Below are 23,471 nucleotides of genomic sequence, written 5' to 3' on the forward strand. Positions count from 1 at the left end.
AGTTATTTCCACTATTTTATCTTCCAGGTCACTTATCCGTTCTTCTGTCTCAGTTATTCTGCTATTGATTCCTTCTAGAGAATTTTTAATTTCATTTATTGTGTTGTTCATTACTGTTTGTTTGCTCTTTAGTTCTTCTAGGTCCTTGCTAAACGTTTCTTGTATTTTCTCCATTCTATTTCCAAGATTTTGGATCATCTTACTATCATTACTCTGAATTCTTTTTCAGGTAGACTGCCTATTTCCTCTTCATTTGTTTGGTCTGGTGCATTTTTACTTTGCTCCTTCACCTGCTGTGTGTTTCTCTGTCTTCTCGTTTTGCTTAACTTACTGTGTTTGGGGTCTCCTTTTCACAGGCTGCAGGTTTGTAGTTCCCGTTGTTTTTGGTGTCTGCCCCCAGTGGCTAAGGTTGGTTTAGCGGGTTGTGTAGGATTCCTGGTGGAGGGGGCTGGTGCTTGTGTTCTGGTGGATAAGCCTGGATCTTGTCTTTCTGGTGGGCAGGACCACGTCCGGTGGTGTGTTTTGAGGTGTCTGTAAACTTATTATGATCTTAGGCAGCCTCTTTGCTAATGGGTGGGGTTGTGTTCCTGTCTTCCTAGTTGTTTGGCATAAGGTGTCCAGTACTGTAGCTTGCTGGTCACTGAGTGGACCTGGGTCTTGGCATTGAAATGGAGATCTCTGGTAGAGCTTTTGCCGATTGATATTACATGGGGCCAGGAGGTCTCTGGTGGTCCAGTGTCCTGAACTCAGTCTCCCATTTCAGAGGCGCAGGCCTGACACTTGGCCGGAGCACCAAGACCCTGTCAGCCACACAGTCAGGTGTGTGGGGAGTTTCTTGCCTTTTGGAAAGTCTGAGGTCTTCTGCCAACGTTCAGTAGGTGTTCTGCAGGAGTTGTTCCACATGTAGATGTATTTCTGATGTATTTGTGGGGAGGGAGGTGATCTCCATGTCTTACTCCTCTGCCATCTTGAAGGTCTCTGGAAGTGTGTATTTAACACAGCCTTGAAAATAGGCTCCTGAGCTTCCTAAGAAGCCAATAAAAATGCTGATTTTATTTATTTCACCCATGTAGTTTCCTTGGGGAGGAAGAAAGGCTTGAAAGTGGCATTGGTGCTCCTATGTATTAAAGAACTAATTGCAAATCCATTGCTCTACAAACAGCTGAGTCTGTAAGGTCATCCAGGATTTTCCCCATGCTCCGGAGGCCAGGTCTGCCCAGGTAGACTAGCTGCTACAGCAGGCCTTTGAGCAGGGTCCCAGTGTGCATGGTCAAGTGTGTGTAAGAGGAACAGAGAAATCATTCTGATTGCCCCTGAGGAAGCAGGAGTCATCCTTGCATCCCCTGCCATCCTCAAGCTGCACAGCCAGTCCTCTGTGGTCAGGCTGACATCTCCCGCTCAGAGGAAGCACCTCTCCTATGTGGATCTTGATCAGTTGGGTTTGGGTAGAGCTGATCCTACCCAAGGGGTGGGCATGCTTCCCAAACCAGGCCAATTGGAGAGCCCATCCTCCTGGCCATAGTTGTCTACTTAGAGATGAGCCCCCAGCCAAGCAGAGTCCTTTCTGGAATGTTTGTCAGAGGTATGTGATAAAATATTATAATCTCTCTGGAATTTTAAGCTCTAAGGAGTGATGGAACTCTCAAGTGCCATCAAGGAGTGGGGGAAAGCGAGAAAAAGGGAGAAAGCGAGAGAATTGACAGACATTGTATCTTTGTTATAGGCATAGATTCAACTGTACCTGTAGCCTGTACTTTGGATATCGCTGTTATGTGAGTAAATAAATTCCCCTTTTTGCTTAAGTTAATTTGAATTGGATTTCTGTTCTTATGACCAGAAGTCCAAACTAATACAATCAATCATTGGGTATTCTTATCTACCTTTTTCACATCTCCAAATAAATTGACTTTCCTTCATCCCCACTGTAATACCTGTCTTAGTAACAGCCTCCCAACCCTGTAAGAATCAGGCCTTTTGATTGCTCTGGGGATATCCTCCTGCAAGTAATGAATCCCAAGTGATGACTTGCCCAGTCCAATGGATTTTGATGGGGAAGGCTTGGGGCAGCCTGACTTCAGTACACAATGGCTCTTTCTAGAACATTTCCTGGGGCATTTGGAGCAAAGTAAGGTCTGATGCAAAAAAAAAAAAAAAAAGCTATTATCTGTCTCCAATGACCCTCTGGTATTCAACATGGAGCTCCTGGAGTCTTTAGACTGTGTCCCTTTATTGCCCTGGGTCCAGTTTCACCTGCAAATCCTGACTATTGCAGGGAAAAATCTCTTAGGGACCAATTGTGTGTGAACCAGCACCACAGGTTCTGTTATCAACACAAGGAATCTCCTTACAGTTGTCACCCAATAAAGTTGTCAAAACATGCCAGCAGCCAGACCATGACCTCCTAGTAACCTAGCTATAGCACACTACTGATGGGTGGCTTGAGTGGTCCCAGACCCATCAGCATTTCAATGCATTACCAAAATAGATCCAGCTTTACAGCTTATTAATGGAAATTGATCTTCAACTGAAGGTTTCATAGAAAGGGATTTAAATTATACATTGTCCAGCAAAACTTAATAAAAATTCCTCTCTAGATGTTGTTATTCTTTTCCTAGAATGACAAACATTGCCAGCATCCTCATCTCCCCCACTCATGGCCTGTAATACTTCTAAAGTGGTTCTTCAAGTGGGACCCAGGACGAACATCAGTATTAGCATCACCTGGCATCTTGTTACAAATGCTAAGTCCTGGGCCCTACCCTAGGCCTACTGAACCAGGAAGTCTGGAGTGGGGCCCAGCAATCCATGTTTTAACAAATCTTCCTGGCAATTCTGATGCTGGCTCAAGTTTGAGAACCAATGTCAAAACCACTGACCTAAGTGATTCAGCTACTGTATCAGTTTCCACACCCTGCCCAGCCACACAAAAGGCCAGAAGTGTTCATGAGGGGACCACCTATTGCTCCTCAAGCAAGCTCCTTGGTGGTCTCAACTCTGGCCTCAGATCATGTGTAGTGGCTTCAGTCCATGAAATAGGGGTAATTTTGCTACTAAGGTGCTCCTTCCCTATTATGACACTAGCATCTGGACTGAGGATGCACTGGTTGTTCCAGTGCCTCAAATACATCAGAGTATTCAAGGGTTGGGGGCAGGGTGGGGCTTACACCACCAGGCAAAACAGCATGAAATGGAATAAAAAAGTCTCCAAGGGAAGAAACACGTGCAGCAACTCGAGTGGATTATAAAGCCACATTCATCTTTCAAAGTAAATAGCAATCAGTCCTGAGGAGCTAGGAGGCTTTCAAATAATGGCCAACATGTGTTGATATTGACAGTGACCCATAAATCTCAATTTCTCTGTGAGAACCTGTTAGGCAGCATTTTAATTCCAAGCCATTGAATGAAAAGGAGAAAGATTTACCTCTGCCGTGGATCTGAGTGGAGCATCCTTGGAAATACAGCCCAACAGACATGGAGTTAAGCACTAATTGATGGCCTGCAACATGCTTCATAACACTCCATTACCCAGATGGGGAGCATGACAGCTGAAACACGGAATAGCTGAGCCTGGGGTGAGCAGCCATCTAGGAAGGACAAAGGGCGCTGGGCTATCCGAACCTCCCCCAGCATGACTAATCGCTGTCACCACCATCAGAGCTCACACTGCCCTCACGTGTGCACTGGGGTGCTTTGGACCCTGTCAAGCTCTTTTTTGATGGTTATTTTGCTTCTTTCCTCAGCAGTTTTCTCATCCTGAGTGGTCCGTCCCAAGCCTGGTCTTTGTCCTCCAGGGGAGACAAGAGGCCTTTCTCCAACTCTCCAGTTTGTTGTCTCTGAGAGTGAGGCTAACTGGCTCTTACTCCCTGTTCTACCATTTAAAGAAGGCATTTTAGTTACCATTTATTTCCTACTTGTTGGACACTCTGCTAAGTTTTTTGCATACATTATTTCATTTGATCCTTAATTATTTGGGACAGTAACTTGATCTCCGTAAGCCTCAGTTTCTTCATCTTTAAAATGGGGATGATAGGAGCATTCACCTCAAAGGGTTGCTGGGGGATGAAGCCCTGGCATGTGGGGAATCTGCCCACTCAGCCCTGCTTGCCCCTGCCTGTGCTGGGTTAGGTGCCCTGGGGCCACTCTGCTGAGAGATGGAATGCATCTCATTGCCTTTGCATCTCCAGCCCTCAGCACAGCATCTGGGGCAGAGCTGTGCTCAATAAACGTGTGAAGTTAAGAGGGAAAGTAGGAATACTGGCCTTCGCTGGTGGTCCAGTAGTTACTAATCCACCTTCCAATGCAGGGGACGCAGGTTCGAACCCTGGTTGGGGAACTAAGATCCCACATGCATCAGGGCAACTAAGCCCGCGCGCTCTAGAGTCCATGTGCCACAACTAGAGGTCCCACGTGCTGCAACTACTGAGCCTGCGTGCCGCAACTAGAGAGAAGCCTGCATGCTGCAACAAAGAGCCCACGTGCTGCAACTAAGATGTGACGCAGCCATAAATAAATAATAAATATTAAAAAAAAATAAAAAAGAAAGTAGGAAGACTGCAGAGTGATCCACAGAAACTCCCAGTCCTGAGCTAAGAAGTTGGGGCTGGGGGAACCCCAAGTGGGGACGTAACAAAGAGGCGTTCACCCTGACTTGACGGGAAGAATGGAAGAGAGCTCAGAAACATTTTGTCAGAGAGAAAAGGAATTAAAGAGCTCCCAATTCTGAATCCAGGTGAGGGCAATGATTTATCCAAAGTCACACAGCCATTTGGTGACAAAGTTCAGGCCATAATTTGTGGTTGAAATTTACTAGTGTAGGCTGCATTTGATCCGCCACATTAGGAAATATATTACCTGTAACAGCCAGAGACCCAAGGAAGGCAGCCTTGAGGCACCTGCTAGGTCCTAATTCCCCTCTCTGGTGGTTACTTAGTGCCTTCTGCCGGCTGCCACCCCACGTCCTTCCCCTCGGGCTACTGAGGTCTGTTTTAAGGGCTCTCCTTGCCCTTCCATCTGGGCGCTTGGTGAAAAGTGCATCAAGGCCAGGTGTGAGAGAGGTGCGTGGGGAAAACACAGGCCTCGGAGTCAGGGAGCCCTCAGCTCAAATCTCACAGCATCCTTTCACTGGTTTGGATAAGACAGTTAAGCTGAATGAGCTCCAGTTTCTTAACAAGTAAAAGGAGAACAATAGTGTACACTGTAGAGATTATAAATTGTAAGAATTAAGGCAATTTAAGCCAAGCGCCTAGACATAGTAATGAGGCATATCCAGCTGGATTTGAGGCAAAGAACTGCGTCTTCCTCTTTACATTTCTTCCCGTCTCCTGGTACCTCCAGTGCTAGTACGCTGCCTTATGTCTAGTAGTAGGTGCCCAATTACTAGTTCACCAAGTAAATGAGGAGCTATTTTGTGTTCTTCAGAACTTTGCTTCTCAAAGTGTGTTTTGGTGACCAGCCGCAATGGCACGACCCGAACACTTGTTAGAAACAAGATCTTGGAGCCCATCCCAGATGTACTGAAACATAACATTCACTTTATCAAGCTTCTCAGGCGATTCATATGCACATTAAAGTTTGAGAAACTCTGCTTTAACAAGCATCATCTGAACCTGGGGGAAGTTTAAAACTCCTATGAAAGTCATGAGCTTTGTAGGGAATTTATAGGCAAGACAACAACACAAACATGATATACATCCCCTTTTCCCACTCTCGCTGGTCTGGAAGTGGGTTCCTGGTTCCATGGAAACCTAAAGGACTCAGAATCACTTCTGTAAGATCCATAATAGGGACAGAGCCAGCTTTTCTGTGCATGTGTGTTTTCCAGAGTAGACTGTGGTCTGGAGAGCACTTCCCCCTTGCAAATGGATAGCTGTATCACAGCCGTAGAGTGCAGCCTCTTACCGAGAGCCCCAAGTGGCTTCAGAGTCCCCATGCTTTTAGAGGGGGAAGGAAGTAGAGCAAGACCTAAACATCCTGCACTTCTGGGATGTTTCTTCCATTATCTCCAGCAGGGATCTGGGATTTGCCAGATGAAGTGACTTAAAACTCATTTACTTTAAAAAAGTGTATGTTGCTTAGTCCTTTGTTGAAGAGGTGTATAATCAATGGTCACTTGCCACGTGCCTGCTCCGTGCCAGGCCCTGCAGGTCCTGGGGATACAATGGTGACTACCTTGTCCCTGCTCTTGAGGTGTTCCTAGTCCAGTGGGGAGAGAGATGTGCGGCAGGTAACTAGAGAGCAAAGAGAGGTCTGCAGGAGGCCTGGGAGCGTGGGCTCATATATATATGAGAGAAAGAAAGAAGCGAGAGATACATACATTTGTTATTCATATATACACATATATATGGAGGGACAGAGACAGAGAGAAATCAAACGGTTCTGCAACACACACACACATATAAATATGCATAGAAAGAGAGAGATAAAGTAAATATGCTAAAATGTTAATAGTTATTGAATCTCTCTGGAGGGAATATGGTAATTCTTTTTTTAAAAAACATATTTATTGGAGTATAATCGCTTTACAGTGGTGTGTTAGTTTCTGCTGTATAACAAAGTGAATCAGCTATGTGTATACATATATCCCCATATCTCCTCCCTCTTGCATCTCCCTCCCACCCTCTCTATCCCACCCCTCTAGGTGGTCACAAAGCAGTGAGCTGATCTCCCTGTGCTATGTGGCTGCTTCTCACTGTTATTCTTTGTGCTATCCTTTCAACCTTTTCTATACTGGGACATTTTGGTAATAAAAAGTGGGGGAAACAATGGGAGTATTCAGTGACTCAGGTGAGTATTATAATGGAGGATGACTTAGTAAATAGTAGGTTCTTACAAAGATTATTTTATGGCCAGCAATGCATAGCTGCATTGCATAATTCCACATACATATATGACCCCATTTCATCCTCAGAACAACCCTGTGGGGTCTCTAATAATAACCCCATTCACTACTGAAAAGCAGAGGCCTAGAGATCACAGTGATTTGCTGAAGGCTACCTGTGGGTAAGTGACATAGCTAGGACTGAGACTAGGTTTTTAGACTCCAAATCCAGTTCTCTTTCACCCAGTCTCCCTCACGAGTCTATGGTTTATTTTCCCAAAGAGGAGCCCTGGTGTTTATGTTCCCAGTCCCTCGCTGTCCTCGGGCTGGCGATCGTCCTCTCCTTCTGGGTCTGCAGGGGGTCGAGGGAGGGTGGGTGGCAGGCACCCAGGAGAGGATGGCAGCCGACCTTGGCTAAGGCCAGGGTGAGTCTAGGCAATGGCCTGGCTGGGGACAGCTTGCCTGTGTGGGACAGTCATATCCCCAAACCAGAGAGAGCACGGTGTGGGCTCACAGTGAGCATCTCCCTTGAGCATGATCCTGCCTCAGGCACTGTGCCAGAGGGTGAGTTTTATCACTTACCCTCACCAGGAGCCAAATAAACGGCTCTCTTGGCCTCCTGCCAGTTATTGCTCCTGCTGCCAGAAAGTCTTCATCATGCTGTTCAGAGGGCCAAGCCCCTCCCCCACTAGCTGCCAGCTGGCTCCTGTGCACCTGAGTGGGCCAGAGCTTCCTGCACCCACACAGCTAAAGCCCCCTGTTTAGGCCTGGTTCGGGGGGTGCAGATTTATACTCACTTTCCAATCTCAGGTATACGTATAAGCCTCTTTTTTCTAACGCTGAAGCACCACCACCCCAGGGAGTTGTTGAAGCTCAGACAGAGCCATGATATACCTGTGGGGTCCCCAGTGCCTGGCCCAGGACCCAGGTCTGAGCAGGATCTTCAGAGGTTTGCTGGATGTCATGGGCTGAATTGTATTCCCTGCCCCCACCCCCAAATTCATATATGAGGTCCTAACCCTCAGTATCTCAGAATGTGACTGTCTTTAGAGATCGAGTCTTCAAAGAGGTAATTAAGTTAAAATGAGGTCCTCAGAGTGGGCCCTACTCCAATGTGACTGGTGTCCTTATAAGAAGATGAGGACAAAGACATGTGCAGAGGGAAGATCATGTGAAGATAAGGAAAGATAGCCATGTGCAAGCCAAGCAGAGAAGGCTCAGAAGAAACCAGCCCTGCCGACACCTTGATCTTTGACTTCTAACCTCCAGAATTGCAAGAAAATTCATCTCTTTTGTTTGAGCCAGCAGTCTGTGGTCTTGTGTTATGGCAGTCCCAGCAAATGAATATACTGATGAAAGTTGGATGTGGTAGAGTCCTAACACAAGACCTGCACAGAGCTGGCGTGTGGCTAGATCTGTGAGTGGTCCCAGGCCCTGGCACCATCCCCAAGTGTGGACTCCCCTGCATGAATTGGTCATCTGGATGTCTTTTGTTGTGAGTCGAAGGTGGAGCCCCACCCTCCCTCCTGAGTCTCCTCTCCGGCTCTTCCTGCTTTGACATCACTCATCCTGATCACAAATCTCAGGGACGGGAGTCTCTCTGTGTGGCGTGAAGGTGGTGGCCAGGGCATGACAGTAACACACCAAGAGGCCCTAGTCATGAAACAGTGGCAAGACCTCATGAGGAGATTTCTCAGGTGCTGTTTTGCTGATGTCATCAAGCCCCCCGTGGAGGGTCCAGCTCAGCTTGTGAAAACAGCCCTGTTCCTACAGGATTCTTGGATGAAGAAAAATGCTCTAACCTTTTCAAAGCATCCTTGGTTGCCTTACATTGGCCCAGAATTTTCAGGCTTGATATCATGAGGCCTCTCCTTTTTTCGGTCTGCCTGGATTTGTACTTACATCTTGTTTCTGAGGGGCAGTGATGGAGGCTGAGACACAAGGGAACCAGGACTTTGTCCAGGGATGGGTTTTCTCCTGGGCCATTGAGAGGTAGACATCACTCACAGTGGGTAAGGTGAGTGCCAACTTCTAGTTAGAAGTGGCCAGGCCCAGAGAGGCTCAGAGTACGTCCTAGGATCCCCTGGCACTGAATAATATCCGAGGTGGGAAACCTCTGAAAGCCAGTGTACCCATGGCTCTGAAGGGGCACCAGCATCACCAGAAATAAGCACCAGTGAGAAACCCAGGGACCCTGGGAGCCTTCCCTGCCACTTCCCTTCTCTGAGCCACAATTTTCCCTGTAAAGTGGTGATAATGATGCTTATCACGCAGGAGGGTCGCATGGATTAAGTGAAATAAATAGGCAAAGCATTTGGCACATCTGAAAGTTCTTAAAAATAATAGTTACTATTATTTCATACTTCTTGGTTCTACTCAAAGCAACGTAAGCATCAAATGTATATTTTTTATTGTTAGTACTGTATCCAAAAATGGATGTCTGTCTGGCCCACTATAAAACAGCCTTGGGACCAAAGGTCTAATGGTCATTTACTGCTTGGCTTGCTCTTACAGAATCGTGCCTTTGTCCTGCTGTTGTTTGGGAATCCTTGAGTGGCTCAAGGCAACTGAGTTGCACTAGGCTTGAGGCAGGGGGCAATGTTTCGTGTTTAAAGTGGATAGAACTTTGCGTTCATATTTCTCTCTACCATTAACTAACGGTTAAATAGCTGACACCAGATGAGGTAGCTGTGGAAGGTCTCAGGGTACCACGATGCCTCTCAATGAGCTCTCTTGACACTCAGGATATCAGTGCTGGAAGGGATACTACTGGTGGGAAATCGGAGGCGCAGGAGGTAAAGGCAGCCGCCTAAGGCTGTTCGGCTAGGGTGGAGGTATTGGGAGATATCAAAGAGATTACCCAGGTTTCTTGGTATGTGAGAAAATGAAAACAAACACAACAGCAACAAAAAGGAGCCTCGCTGGCAGCCAGACCATGATGTTCCCAACTGAACATAGACAACGCCCACAAAACAGAAACAATGTGCTACAAGGACCCTTTGCAGATACATTTGCAACAGGACAGAAAGGAGGCCACTCTGAATCCATAAAATGTGACTAAACATTCCCTGCTTCCAACTAACAAGGAGAGACTATTGCTCCTGTACCAATGCTAGCTCTAGTTCTGCCTGCTGGAACGTTATTGATTAAATTAAGCAATAATGAGTTCACAATAATTAATTATTAAATTATTTAGATACTAGATCACTGAATGGCCCCCTTCCCCTTTGACAGAATCCCATCCAGGTTTGCTCCTGCTTCCCCAACCTTTCCTTAGTTTCATCTGTCACAAGCCCAAATTTTCTAAGAAGCCCCTCTCAACTCCTCGTGCAGGGATGCCCCTGGGTTTCTCTGGAGTGTGTCCTCCCTTCCTGCAGTAAGCCAAATAATCCTAACTTTCATTTGACTCCAAGTGTTCCTAGTGGCCTTTGGCTGGTGAACCTTTACATCTGTAAAATGGGCATAATGATACCTGCCCAGTATTCTTTACAGGGATATGATGAGAATCAAGTGATATCATGTAGGTAGGAATAAGTTTTTAAAGTTGAAATTGCTATAGGTTTATAAACTAGTGTGACGTGGAATTTGCAAATGGTTCTCTTTTCAGACTTAGAAGAAGGTACTTTTTAAATGGAAGGTTCCTATTCAAGCTTCTAGTATGTGTTCCTGCCTCAGTTTCATTGGTGTAAATCCCTCCTACCATTTAGTGTTAGGAATAGCAGTTAACAAGTAAATTTCAAATAGAGTTGCCCATGGGCTGGAGCCCTCCTGGGAGGAAGATCTGAGTGTTTGTGGGCACCAGCCAGGTGCAGTTGCAGAGCCTGTAACTTCCGAGTGCCAGCCCTGCCTTTTCCTGCTGATAGCATTGCTTTCTATCAGGGAGTGGCTGGGGTTTCAGCCAGGCTGTGAGGGGAAGCCATCCACCAAGCAGGAAAGGCAGCCAAGAGCCAAGTCCCTCCCTTTTTCAAACACCAACCTCAGTGGTGGCCCCACTGCCTCCAGGGTGAGGGCCAAACACATTAGCATGGCCTTTGATGCCCTTACCTCTGGCCACTTCTTTTTTTGTGCCCTCCTCTGAGCTACAGCAAACGTCTCAGGGATTCCCAGTTTCATTTTCTGTTTTCAAGCCTCCAAGACTGGCTCATGCTTTTCCTTCTGCTTGCTACGTCCTCCCACTTCTCCTTCAAGGCTCAACTCAAATATCACTTCCTCTATAAAGCCTTCTCTGCTAACCTCTCCCTGCCTCAGGGCCTTGATGTTTTGTACCCAATTGTGCACTTATCATACTGTGTTGAAATTATGCCTCTTCCAATCTCTAATCTACACACACACACACACACACACACACACACACACACACACACACAGAGCTGTAGGGGTCTCCAGACTTGGTCAATTGGGAAGCTCCTTGATGAATGGTAGTGTGCTTTTTCATTTTTGTGTCCTTAGGAACATGTTTTCGTACAAACCATGGAGCCTGGTACACAGTAGGTGGTTAATAAATGCTATAATTTGCTGGTGTTGATCTTGTTATATTTCAGTATAAAGAAGTATGTTGTTTTCACTATTTTGGTTTGTCTTGGGATAAGGAAGCTGGAACATTTGTCACTGGAAAGTTTTTCTCAGTCACAGAAAGGCCAGTCCTAGTCAACGGAGAATCACAGGCTCTGCCCAGCTCTTGGTAATGCCCAGCTCATACGAAAAGAATTTGCTGGATCCTATTTTCAGGCCTGCCAAGGCATGCTTTACTGTGTGTGGTTAATTCATTATTGCAACTAGTATTTTTCTACCAATTACAAGTAAATCTCAGCTTGGGAATTTTTTTTTTTTTTCCAATTCAAGAACCACTTTCTTTTCACCATGACCATGTTTTATTTTGGAGGAATAAATTGTCACAAATATCTAGGGGTTTTATATTATTTGGGAGATGGCTACCCCTGAGGGAGGTCAATATTCAGGATCAATAGACATCTCTCCCCTTCCCCCCTCCAGGAGACTGAGAAATGAACGCCAGGTTTGCCCTGGAAGCTTGTATTGTTTCTGAGGGAAGAGCCTTAAACCTGAAAATCAGGAGACCTGGGTTCAAGTCAGGTTAATGTTTTGCCATTAACTGTCTATTTTTGTTTTTCTAGTGGTTCTCAAGGTGTACTCCCCGCACTTGAAGCAGCCCTTGGGAACTCTAGAAATGCAAATTCCTGGATCCACCCCAGGCCCACTGAGTTAGAAACTTGCAGATGGGACCCAGAAATCTGATTTTAATAAGATTTATTTATTTAACAAATTTAATAGAATTTATTTATTTTATAAATAAATGAGATTTAATAAAATCTTATTTTAATAAGTTTCTCATACACACTAAAGTTCGAGAACCTCTGACTAGTCAAATCCCTTTGTTTTATCATTTTGATGTGAATTTTTAAATTATTCAAATCATAAAGCAAAACACTATATACATAGTACAACATTACATAAAAGTTGGAAGAGACAAAAATTTAGATATAAACTCAACTGAAGTCTGAACATGTTTGTACATTTTCTTCTAGTAGTTTTTTTTCCTTAAATATACGTTTTCATGGAGTTGTAATCACAAGACACACACAGTTAGGTATACGACTTTTGTCCCACTTAGCCTTGGAACGAAAATACTATTCAGTGTTGCCACCTTTATATCGTCATAAGAACTATTTTAATGCCACAACATGCCATCTAAAAGCTGTTAAAATCTACTTTACCAGGCCCCTGAAGGTGAACCTGTATATATGGAGGAGAAAATGCTGGAGACAGACAAAGAGGCCTCCCCTTCAATACACTTGATCTTCTCTTTACTTCTTCCTACCCCTCCCCTCAAATCCCATGGTGGAAATATCGCAACTATGAGTGTTTCTGGAAATAGAGTCATAAGCAGAGAGGAGAGTGACGTTAACCAATAGTCATGAGTTTTCCAGAGTCATCCAGAAACTTGGTTTTTCCCATACCTGAATCCTCTCCTGAAACCCTGGAAGCAGCTAAGGCGTCACTGCGCTGCCTTGTGGCAATGCCTACGAATTACACCTTCTCTTGAGAAGCGTAGCTGCACCCTGAATCTTCCAGTGTGGGAATGACTCGAGTTTGTCTCCTTGCCCTAAGCTAGGTGCCTGATTGTCAGCAGCTGGGTGCACCTGCTGTCTACCTTAACATAGCAACCCCACTCCCTGCAGGACTGGCTGGGCTCTGACCCATTTTTCTAGTTTTCACCTTGGGGCTGAAGTCTGGCCATGATCCTCAGCTTGTTTGGCAGGGGTCCAGATGTTCTGCCTGCTCCTGGCCAGCCCCCTTCCCTAGTGGGCTGGACTCTGATCCCTGGCTGACAGGGCCCCGCTCTAAAGTGAACACTCTCCTGGGAACCAGTGTACGGCCACCCTTCTGGCCATGAGAATTGCTGGGCCCCATGGATATCAGGCGCACACCCCAGGCTGAGGTCAAGGTGGTCACATCCCCTTGGAGAATGTAACTGGGACTGCTCAGCTGTGTCTTGTGGACCATACCTAAAATCGGGCAAGGCTCTGGCTCAGCCCTGCCTCTCCTTCCCTTCTCCCTGCTGACTCGCCTGCAAGGACGCCGCATGCCTTGTAGCATTGTGGCAGCTGGTGTGGAAAACAGGGCAGCGAGAATGTGGTGGTGGGGATCTTGCTCACCTGGCCCACAATTAAATATGGGTTCAGGTCCTGGGTCCCTTGTGAAAGGCAAGCAGGGTGTGAGATAGGCTGCTGTCCTCTCACCTCAGGCTTGTCCTCTCTGGGTACGATGCCCTCAGGAGGACTCCAGAATGGCTCAGCCATAGGGCCAGGAAGTATGGCAGTGGGTGGGAGGGTCTCTAGCAGAAAGCATGTAGAATTTCACGAGAATTCTGGGGCTGGCTTTCTGCCGATTCTGCTTTCATGTACTCGCCCAGGTGAATGAGTTCCATCTCTGGATACTACCTCAAGTAGTACTCATGAACCACCTTCCCTACAGTTGTGGAGGCCTGTTAGGAATTTTCAGGTCCCGCTGGGGCTGTAATTCTGGGCTTGGCTAAGCCTATGAGGATGGTGGGAGGTGGCCCCTCTAGGGACAACAAATCCAGGACCAATCTAACTGCAGCTTACCAGGTTTTTAAAAAAAACTTTTTTTTTCTTTCACATTTAAACACTTAAAACACATACACACACATTCTCTCAGAGTCTCTCTCTCTCTCTCTCTCTCTCTCTCTCTCTCTCTCTTTCTCCCTCTCTCTCTCTCTCTCTCTCTCTCTCTCTGCCCCCCCCCATGGCCTTAATACTCTTTATAGATCTTTACATATATTTCAAATCCCTAGCAATATACATGAATGTAGTTTTATCATAGTTGTGATTCAATATGTAGGTTATTTAGTCCTCTTTTTCTCCCCCACTTTACTGCCTTTAAAATTTCCTCATACTTATTTTTTAAAAGCTACAAGACCAGTTGTTATGTAACCTTTTGGAGGTCACAGGTCCCTTTGATAATTTGCCATAAGTTATGACTTCTCTCCTGCCCTCAAATGCACATTCATACAGCCTTGGGTACCATCCTAAGAGGCATCCAGCCTCTCTGAAACCCATCCCTGGGCTAGGCTAAGAACACTTGTATTGCACTATGAGTGCCTAAGGGTCAGCATTAAGCCTTTTATTTCTGAATCTCATCATCATTGTTCCCAAAAGTTCCTAGAACTTCTAGTAGTAGGTATTCAAAACAATGCTTGTTTAAAGGAGGAATTAGTAATACCTGGACCCTCCATCCTTGATGGTTTATTGTTGGGCATTCAAGGTGTTTTCGGTTTATTGCAGTTGTGATGTAGTATTGCTATCAACTCCTTCCTATTTTTTTTTTTTCTTCTTCTCCTTCCTGGAAGGCCTGTTTTTGGAAGGTGTTTGGACTTGGAAAACATATGTACTTTATTGGCTCTGTGCCTTTTCTTATGCACAAGGAAAGCCTCCTTCACTTTTGTCCAGATTCCATCCTGCAAGACTCGGCTCAAATGCTGCTTCCTCCCAGAAGCCTTTCCTCTACGTACTTGGAAGTAAACTCTTCTCCATCTCTACCTGCACCTTGTCTTAGTCAACTCAGGCTGTTGTAACAAATTACAATAGACTGGGTGGCTTGTAACCAACAGAAATTTTTCTCACAGTTCTGGAGGCTGGAAGTCTGAGATCAGGGTGCCAGCATGTTGGGGTTCTGGTGAAAACCCTCTTCCAGGTTTCCTCACATGGTGAACAGACAGTGAGTGAGCTCTTTGGGGTCCCTTTTATAAAGACACTAATCCCATTCATGAGGGCTCCACCCTCATGACTGAATCACCACCCAAAGTCCCCACCTCCTAAGATGCCATGCTATTGAGGGTTAGGATTTCAACATGAATTTTGGGGGGACAGAAACACTCACTCCATTGCACTCCTCTCCAGTGGTACTTGGCATATTTTATGGTTTAGTTGAAAAAATTTTATATATACATCTTATCTCCTTTATTAGACTCAGTGGTATACCTTATATATTTGAAACCCAGAATGGATCATTTTAATACCACTTTGCTCTATAAAACAAAGCTATTTTCAGTTATATGCATGCAAAAATCAGCAATAATCACTATTTTCTTGATTTGTTATTTAGTTTTAAAGCAATGAACAATTAAAAAAGAAGAATACATTTCCACTTTAAAGATACGCAAGTGCATTAAAGATATTTCCTGGAAGAAACAAAATTTTTACTTACCAAACAAAATATTATACTTCACAGTTCACTGTAAAATCTGTTTTACTGTTTTACATTTTAAACACAAAACTCTAAGTGGTCACACGGGATAGGAGAATTGAAGTTCTCGGGTTCTGTATCTTTGTCTTTATAATCACTACGCTATCATTTTAAATTTCAAATCTGCTGTTTAAATGCAAGAACAGGCAATAAGTACCACGGGATTTGGAGACATGAGATGACCAAAGTGAGCTGGGAGGATTCTGAACCATTAGACACTTGCAATGAGCGCATGTCACAGTCCACGAGTATCAGGGGCCAACTGCAAAACTGGGAGGTCTCTAAATTGACATCAACAGAGAACATTTATTCAAGGAGAAGTAATATAAAACTGTGATTATTTGAAATTTACATATATATTAATAAAACTCAACAGTAACCACAGCAGTTGTTTACAAATTTGACCAAAAAACTATTTTGAGGGGGAGGGGCTTTAGTTTTATCACTGGCATTATATAGAATTGTGATGATGAAAGGAAGACCAACTTTTCGTAAGTTCTATTATTATTTTGCATTCTCTATGGATGATGGCCCCCTTATTGCTGCTGGCAGGGCAGGCAGCTCCCATCTCCCTACCCTTGGTCCACCCGATTCGACAGTAAGCTCATGGAGAGCAGGGGCTACTGTGCGGTCTACAGTTGTACAGTGTCTGCTGCACAAATAACAGCAGTTCTGAGTGTGGGCCTTGGCAGGACCTCTGAGGATGTCCTCCCTTTTCCTATATGTGAGTCCAGTTTTCTTCATGTACTCTGGACAAAGCAACATATCACAACAGATTCAATACAGAAACAGATGAAAAAATCCAGCTGCTTCTATTAAACCAGACATTACAAAATTAGCGAAATTTCTTTGTGAACCAATGTCACTCTTCTGACTCACTTTTTTTGTTGTTGTTTGGAAAATACAAGTTATTCCTCATAATATGTTACATATGTTAGCATGTGATGACTTTTTTATTTTTAAAAGCATTAAAATTAAAAAAAAATTTCTCAGTTTTAGTCTCTAATATGGTAAATATTGATACCTGTGTTCCACGTAAAAAAGAGCTCTTTGGGGGATCTCCCTGGTGGTTCAGTAGGTAAGACTCCACGTTCCCATTGCAGGGGGCCTGGGTCCTATCCCTGGTCAGGGAACTAGATCCCGCATGCATGCTGCAACTAAGAGTTCTCATGCCACAACTAAGAAGCCTGCGTGCCGCAACAAAGATCCCACGTGCCTCAACTAAGACCTGGCGCAGCAGCCAAAATACATAAGTAAAATAAATAATATAAAAAAAAAAGAGCTCTTCGGAATTCTGAATAATTTTGGAGAATGTAATGGTGTCCTGGGACCAGGAAGTTTGAGAACTGTTGTATTAAAAGCACTGCCTTATATATGGCAGATGCCTATGCACACTTACTTGTTAAATGAATGAGTGACTGACGGCTGGGCTTCATTTGCTTCTAGGATGTGGACTCTGTGGCTGGAATTGCAGGGAGGGGGCAGGCACCTTAGGCAGTGGTCACGGATACCGCTGGAAGGTGGGGCTGCCAGGGTCTAGGAGTAGCAGCTCCCATTTAAGCAGTATTGATCCTCCTGGCCACGCCAGTGGGGCGGACTGGGCCTCAGGCAGGGAGGTCTGGGGATGAGAACGATGGTAGCTCTGTGTCCTGGGGTCTTCAGGAGGCTCACCATATCTTGTTTCCCTTGGTGCTGGTAGGCAGGAATTATTCAAATAGTCCTCTCCTGTGAGAGGAACCCAGCAGAATGTATTTCTAGGGATCTCTGGCTGTTAAACCACTGGGTGTGAGCACAACGGCCAGAAACCTGTAGCCTTAGGCAGACAGATCAACCTCTAGGTGCCTCTCGTGGCTCTGCCCTGAGCAATCATGGGACCTCCAGCAAGTCAATTTTCAGCTGGCTGACTCAACCACAAGGTGAGGGTGGGATAAAATGTTTGCACAGTGTCTGGCATATACAGGGTGCACAATATATTAGTCGGTCCATTAGCAATGTCGTTAATAATAATAAAAGGTAAGCTGAGAGGATTGGGGTTAAGGAGGAAGGGTCCTATGGGAGTTCCTCCTGGCCCCTGACTAGTGACAGTTGAAGCTTGGTACAGACCAAGTGTTCTCCACCTTGGCAGTATTGACACTTCGTCCTGAATAATTCACTGCTGTGGGGCTGTTCTGTCCATTGTAGGATGTTTAGCAGCGTCCCTGGCTTCTACCCCCATATGCCAACAGCACTCTCTCCCCAGTTGTGGCAACGAAAATCTCCCCTGGGGGGCAGTTTGGAAAACCATCCTACAAGGTATAGATACTCAACCTTTCAGGGCTCTACTGTGGGATGCTTGCCTCCTTGCAATGCCCCAGGTGGATGTCCCACCAGCCTCATGCACACAGATCTTGGCTGACTCCCTGCAGAAGAAATTCTGCCAAGACATTCTGCTCTCAAAGGAACAAGAGGCCTCCTGACTCTGATCCTTTCCCTTGAAGAACCTTCCTGCTAATAGTGGCCACTTCCCTCAGCTTTTGGACAAACCAGGACCCTGGGAAAGCAGTAGCTGACCAGCACAGGATTTGGTGAGGGAAATGTGGACGATACTCAGCAACCCCCGGGGAGGCCATCCTGCCTTTTATCCTTCACCTCGGCTCTAATGGCTTCCAACCCGCAAGTCTCTACTGAAACATCGACTGGGCCAATCAGTAGTAGAATGGATAAACCAAGGGTGGTATATTCATACGACGGAATGCTACAGTGAACAGAATGATGAGTCACACCTCATGCAAATGCATGGTTGAATCTCACCAACATCATGTTTAGTGAAAGAAGCCAGAAGCAAAAGAGCATATACTGTATGTGTCCATTATCGAAAAGCTTCCCCCAAAAGCAAAATAATCTATGTTAAGGCTCAAGAGGTGTGCAAGGGAGGTTTCTGGGATGCTGGCTCAGATTGTGAAAATTCATTGAGCACTTACGACATAGGCACTTTTTTAGATATATATTATACTTCAGTAAAAAATTAGCAAAAACAACATTCTGGGCCAAAGGGCAGGAAAGGCCCTTTACCAATATCCCTGTGAACATGGAATAAAAATCATCAGCAATTCTGCCCGGATGGCTCTAAATTATTATTATCATTTTTGGACTCAGCTTGATAAGTGAGATGATGTATGCAAAATAATTAACCTTGTGGTTGACACACAAATTGCTCAGTGAATGGTAATAATTAATACTGCTAATAAGTTATTAACTGACCTAGTATACAAAATAATAATTACACATAAAGAATAGCCTTTTTTCTTAAAGGAGAAAAAAAATGTTCTGGAATTTTCAGGCAATCTTTGGGTAGTAAGTTCCTAATTCTTTTCGGAGCCCCCTCCAAGCAGTCTTTGAGGAAAGAAAAATCTAAGCCTCTACCTTAGAGTTTTTAGGTCCTGACAAGTAACCAGCACAAAAACAAAGTCCCAAAGGCCAGTGTCATTTGCCCAAAGTGTTCAGTTCACTTCATATCCATCGTTTATTGATCCAATGCACTGGTTAGCCAGGAACCTGGAATCCACCTACCTGATCAAGCATTTGGATCTCTTTGGGCATCAACCTAGTGTGTGAATTTACAGACCAAACAGGTGTGACTGCTGTTGAATTCCTCAGTCTCAGAGTAAAACTCTGGCAGAAAAAGTGAAGTCTAGAAAATGTGCAATGATAGCTCTGTTTTCAACCTGACTGGAAAGAGGATTCTACAAATTCCTGTCTTCTGAGAAAGCCAGCAATTAGACAACCCTCAGCAAGATGAAGCATTTCATTGCAAGCTGTTCTCCTCAACTGCAAATTAGATGCCAAATTAACTCTCAGGAAGATCTGAAACTCCTTCAGATTATTTGCCACCAGAGAAGTCTTATCCTGACTATTTCTTAATAGGATATGCGAGAGACTTCATTGCTAGTTGCAAGCTCTTTGAGAAGACTTCTACTCCCAGAGTGGCTTCCTAAACTTTCAGTCCTGCCTACAAACAGCTACACGTCCTTGTGACCTTCGATGCCACTAACAGAACACCTCGTATGCTGTGAAGCAAGTTCTGTTCCACATAGCCAAGAACACTTGGATTCATTGTGACGTACATTTAAAAAAGAAAATCCATGCCCATTTCCGGAGAAAAGGCAGGCTCTTACCTAGTCCCAGGCTTTGTCCATGGGCACTTGATTGGATAAAGATGCACAAAACCAAGAAAATAGAGACACACAGGGAATTTTCCATTTCTCCTGTCTCACCCGGACTGAGGTCTTCTTGCTAATTTCTGAAGCTAAAGAGAGCAGATTGCCTATTGATACTTTGTTAGAGAAGACTGCCCATTAATAATTAACCTTTTAAACATGTTTTCTAGTGTTCAGACACTTTCCTTCCTACACTGAACCCAAATCTAACTCTATCTCATACAAAAAAAAGGTTGATTTACAAAAGTATTTTTTATCCTGATACATTTTGAAAATAAAATATCTTGTCATGTACTCTTACCTCCTTGGGCCAAGGTCACAGTTCTAAATTAATCAATTTAAAGTTAATGTGTTGTGTTTGGAAGTACTGTCAAAGGTCAGGAGTAGGTGACTCCCACATGGTTGCCTAAGTCTCTCTCTGGCAGTATGCAAAGGGAATGCAGGCTCCTGGCAGTGGTATTTCAAATTGCAGGCTAAACCCCAAGAGAAAGGAAAGGACTCTGCTATGTGGAGAGCCCCAGGTGGTCTGTTTTCTATTGAGTTTAGCAAAATTGCTGGTGCCTGTGGTCAAAGAGTGATGGGCGACATTTCTATAGCTGAAAGGGGCAGAAAACCTCTATCCTCAGTCTAAGAAGGAGCTGATGGAGGAGCAAAGATGCAGAACTGGATGCCTTTGCTGGGGGCCCCATTGAAAGATGGCCCTAGAGTAAACACACTCTTTCCTCCTCTGTGTTAATGGATGCTCTAACTGGGTAGACGACTGAGAAGTAAGGCCACTTGGCAAAACCAGACAGGGGAAATTCAGGTGTGGCTCTTGTAATATTCCTTGCGTTTCTAGTTTTATTTAAACTTTATTCATTTTTCAAACTTTTAAAAAATATCTATTATATTCCAGGCACTGCTCTAGGTACTTGAGATATGCAAGTGAAGAGAACAGACGAAGATTCCAGTCCTTGTGGAGCTTATGTACCACAGGAGATGGGAGGAGTCAGATAACAGGCAATAGACATAATAAATAAGAGATTTATGTAGATTGGTAGAATGTAATCAGAGCTATGGGAAAAGGAAAAGTATGGCTGAGTTAAGGGGGTTGGGGAAGGTAGTGATTTTAAATAGAATGGTCAAGGTGAGCCTTGTTGGGAAGCTGAACTTTGAGCAAGGGTTTGAGGAAGTTGCCCCTGTGGACATGTTGAGGAGAGCATCAGGTAGCCAGAACAGCCAGTGCAAAGGCCCTGAGGTAGGAGCATGCCTGGAATGTCCCAGGAACAGCAAGGAGGCCAGTGATTAGGGACTTTGGCTTTTATAGTATGAGACATGGGGAACCATTCTGAGCAGAAGAGTGATATGATTTGTATAATATTTGTAAAAGATCATTTTAGTTTCTAAGACTAGGAGCAAATTATTAGCAAACAAGGGTGCAAGTGGGTAGATCTGCTAAGAGGCTATTACAGTGATCCAGCAAGAGGTGATGGTGCCTTGGTTCAGCACAGTAACAGTGGAATTGGGGACTGATGGATGGGTGGTGGATATATTTTGAAGGTAGATACAACAGGATTTCCTGACTACTGGGATGCAGAGAAAGAGAGGAGTTGAAGATGACTTCAAGGACTTTGGCTTGAGCAAGTGGGACAATGGTGTTGCTAGCAGCTGAGATAGGAAAGGATGTGAGTGGAGCAGGTTTGGTGATGGAAAATCAAAAATTCAGTTTTGCCCAGGTGGAGTCTGAGATGCCTCTTAGACATCCAAGGGGAAATGTTGGGTAGGCAGTTAGATAACTTGGTGATCATTGCCCGGATGAAACGAACTGATAGGACCTTCTGAAACCACCGGCAGTTTGGACAGACTGATCCTAGGCCAAAGCTTAACTCTGTAGTGTCTTGTGGCTGCACCAGCTTCCAGAGGACTATACCTTGGAGACCATCTAGTCAAATGCATGATTTCTGAGCAGAGGTTTCCGTGCTGGCTTCTTGGCTGGCTCCATCCTACCTGCATAGTTAAGCAGGATCTGAAGGTTCCACTTTACTTCTTATTTCCCAGAAAGTTGGAACCTAAAACCAGCTGACTATCTACCTGGCTCCTCTCCCCTGGGCCCACCTCATCTCTTATCCTTTGGGTACTGCCAGGTACCAACTCCACCCCCGGCCTCACTCTACAGATTAACTCACCAAGAAACCAGTGAATCCAAGTGCCTCTGGGATCCTGGGTCTATTATCAACTAGCTGGCAAAATGTTACTTAACCTTAATGAGTTCCATCTCCTCACCTGTAAAATAAGAGAACATGGGCGGGGGATAATACTTTGAGGTATCAACAATATATTTCTCCCAACCTCTTCCCTCACCCTCTCCCTTCCACTTAAGAAGAGTAAAGTAGAGAGAAGACTATAAACCTTTTGTCTTCCTGAAACTTAGGACCTAGAGTAAGTGAATTCTAACCAACAATGGCAAGTAAAAGGCTAAAAATGTTTCAAAGGGATGTGAAGGGAGAAAGAGTACCCCTACCATCCCAGCACTAGAAAGAGAGTGTCTTGGGCTTTCTAAGTGGGTGGGGAGAGAGGGAGATTTGTCTATGAGGGCAGAGGGGACAGTCCCTTGTTTCCAGAAAGTGGTAAGAACCCAAAGAAAAAATGGCTGTGAGTGTGTCAGCAGGGGGACAAAAGATGTCCCTGTGCCTGCCATGCGGTGTGAGTAGCAGTAAGCCTCCGGTGCCAACAGGTCATGAAGATGGGGAGGAGTGGCCCCTTAGTGGTCACCTATGTGGACTGATGTCAGATGATCAGGTGCTTACCCCTAACCCCATTTCTGGGTATTGTGTCAGATCCAGAAGTGTGGGTGGGGCGGGGGAAGAAAGAATCTAGGAGGGCCTAAATAATAGGAGTTTGGAGTCATAACTCAGGTGGGTTACAGAAAATAAAGGTATTTCTTCCACATCAGAATTTGCGGACTGAGATTCACACTTCTACAAACACAGGTATATCATTAGTATTACGGATTTATATGTGAAGTGCCCAGCCAAGTGCCTGGTTCATGGTAGAAGTTCAGTAAATTACAGTGACTTATTTTGAGGCAGTATGCTTAGTGGTCAAGAGTCCAGGCTTTGGAATCAGACAGATCTAAGTTAAGGTCCCTGGCCTATCACTTCCTAACTGGGTGACCTGGGGCAAGTCATTAGTGTTCTGAGCTTTAGATTTTTCCATCTGTGTAGTGGGACTAAGTATATCTACCTGACGAGATTAAAGGAGATAATGTAAAGAGGTAAGTCCTTAGCAATCCTGCCAAGCAGGAAATAATAAATGGCAGCTATTCTTACCATTTTTATTGTTTTTAATTCATGTAGGGGGTCCAGGAGGTAGATAACAGCACGATCACAGGATTAAAATTTAGTGGAAAATTAAAAGGGGAGGAAAACAGAAGGGTCTGGATCAGTGGTTCCAAAATCTGATTGAGGGTTGGAATCAGAGTCAGCCTGAGAGTTCAGGAAAAGAATTATAGGCTCTTCCCATGACCGAGTGAATGAGAACTTACAGGGCTGGAGCCTGGACAACCTTAATTTTAAACAAACTCTTCAGATTATTCTTGGTCACCCAAAGTTTGAGAACCATTTCCTCAGAGTGGTGCTTGAGACATCTGTTGGGGCACAAGAAGAAAATAATAGATCTTTCTGATTTTTCTTGTG

At 44.8% G+C, this 23,471-nt stretch overlaps 1 protein-coding gene across 1 annotated transcript in view; it reads right to left on the minus strand.

Moving 5' to 3' along the window:
* The window catches only part of LIPC (lipase C, hepatic type), a 154,695-nt gene extending 134,697 nt beyond the window's left edge, over positions 1–19,998 (minus strand). Inside the window, exon 1 of the mRNA XM_060005891.1 lies at positions 19,756–19,998. Coding sequence (XP_059861874.1) covers positions 19,756–19,840 — 85 coding nt within the window. The 5' untranslated portion in view covers positions 19,841–19,998. The remainder of the gene's footprint in view (positions 1–19,755) is intronic.
* Between the last annotated feature and the right edge of the window lie 3,473 nt (positions 19,999–23,471).

The sequence above is a fragment of the Delphinus delphis genome, chromosome 2 (genome assembly GCF_949987515.2).
Source record: "Delphinus delphis chromosome 2, mDelDel1.2, whole genome shotgun sequence".
Lineage (NCBI taxonomy): Eukaryota > Metazoa > Chordata > Mammalia > Artiodactyla > Delphinidae > Delphinus > Delphinus delphis.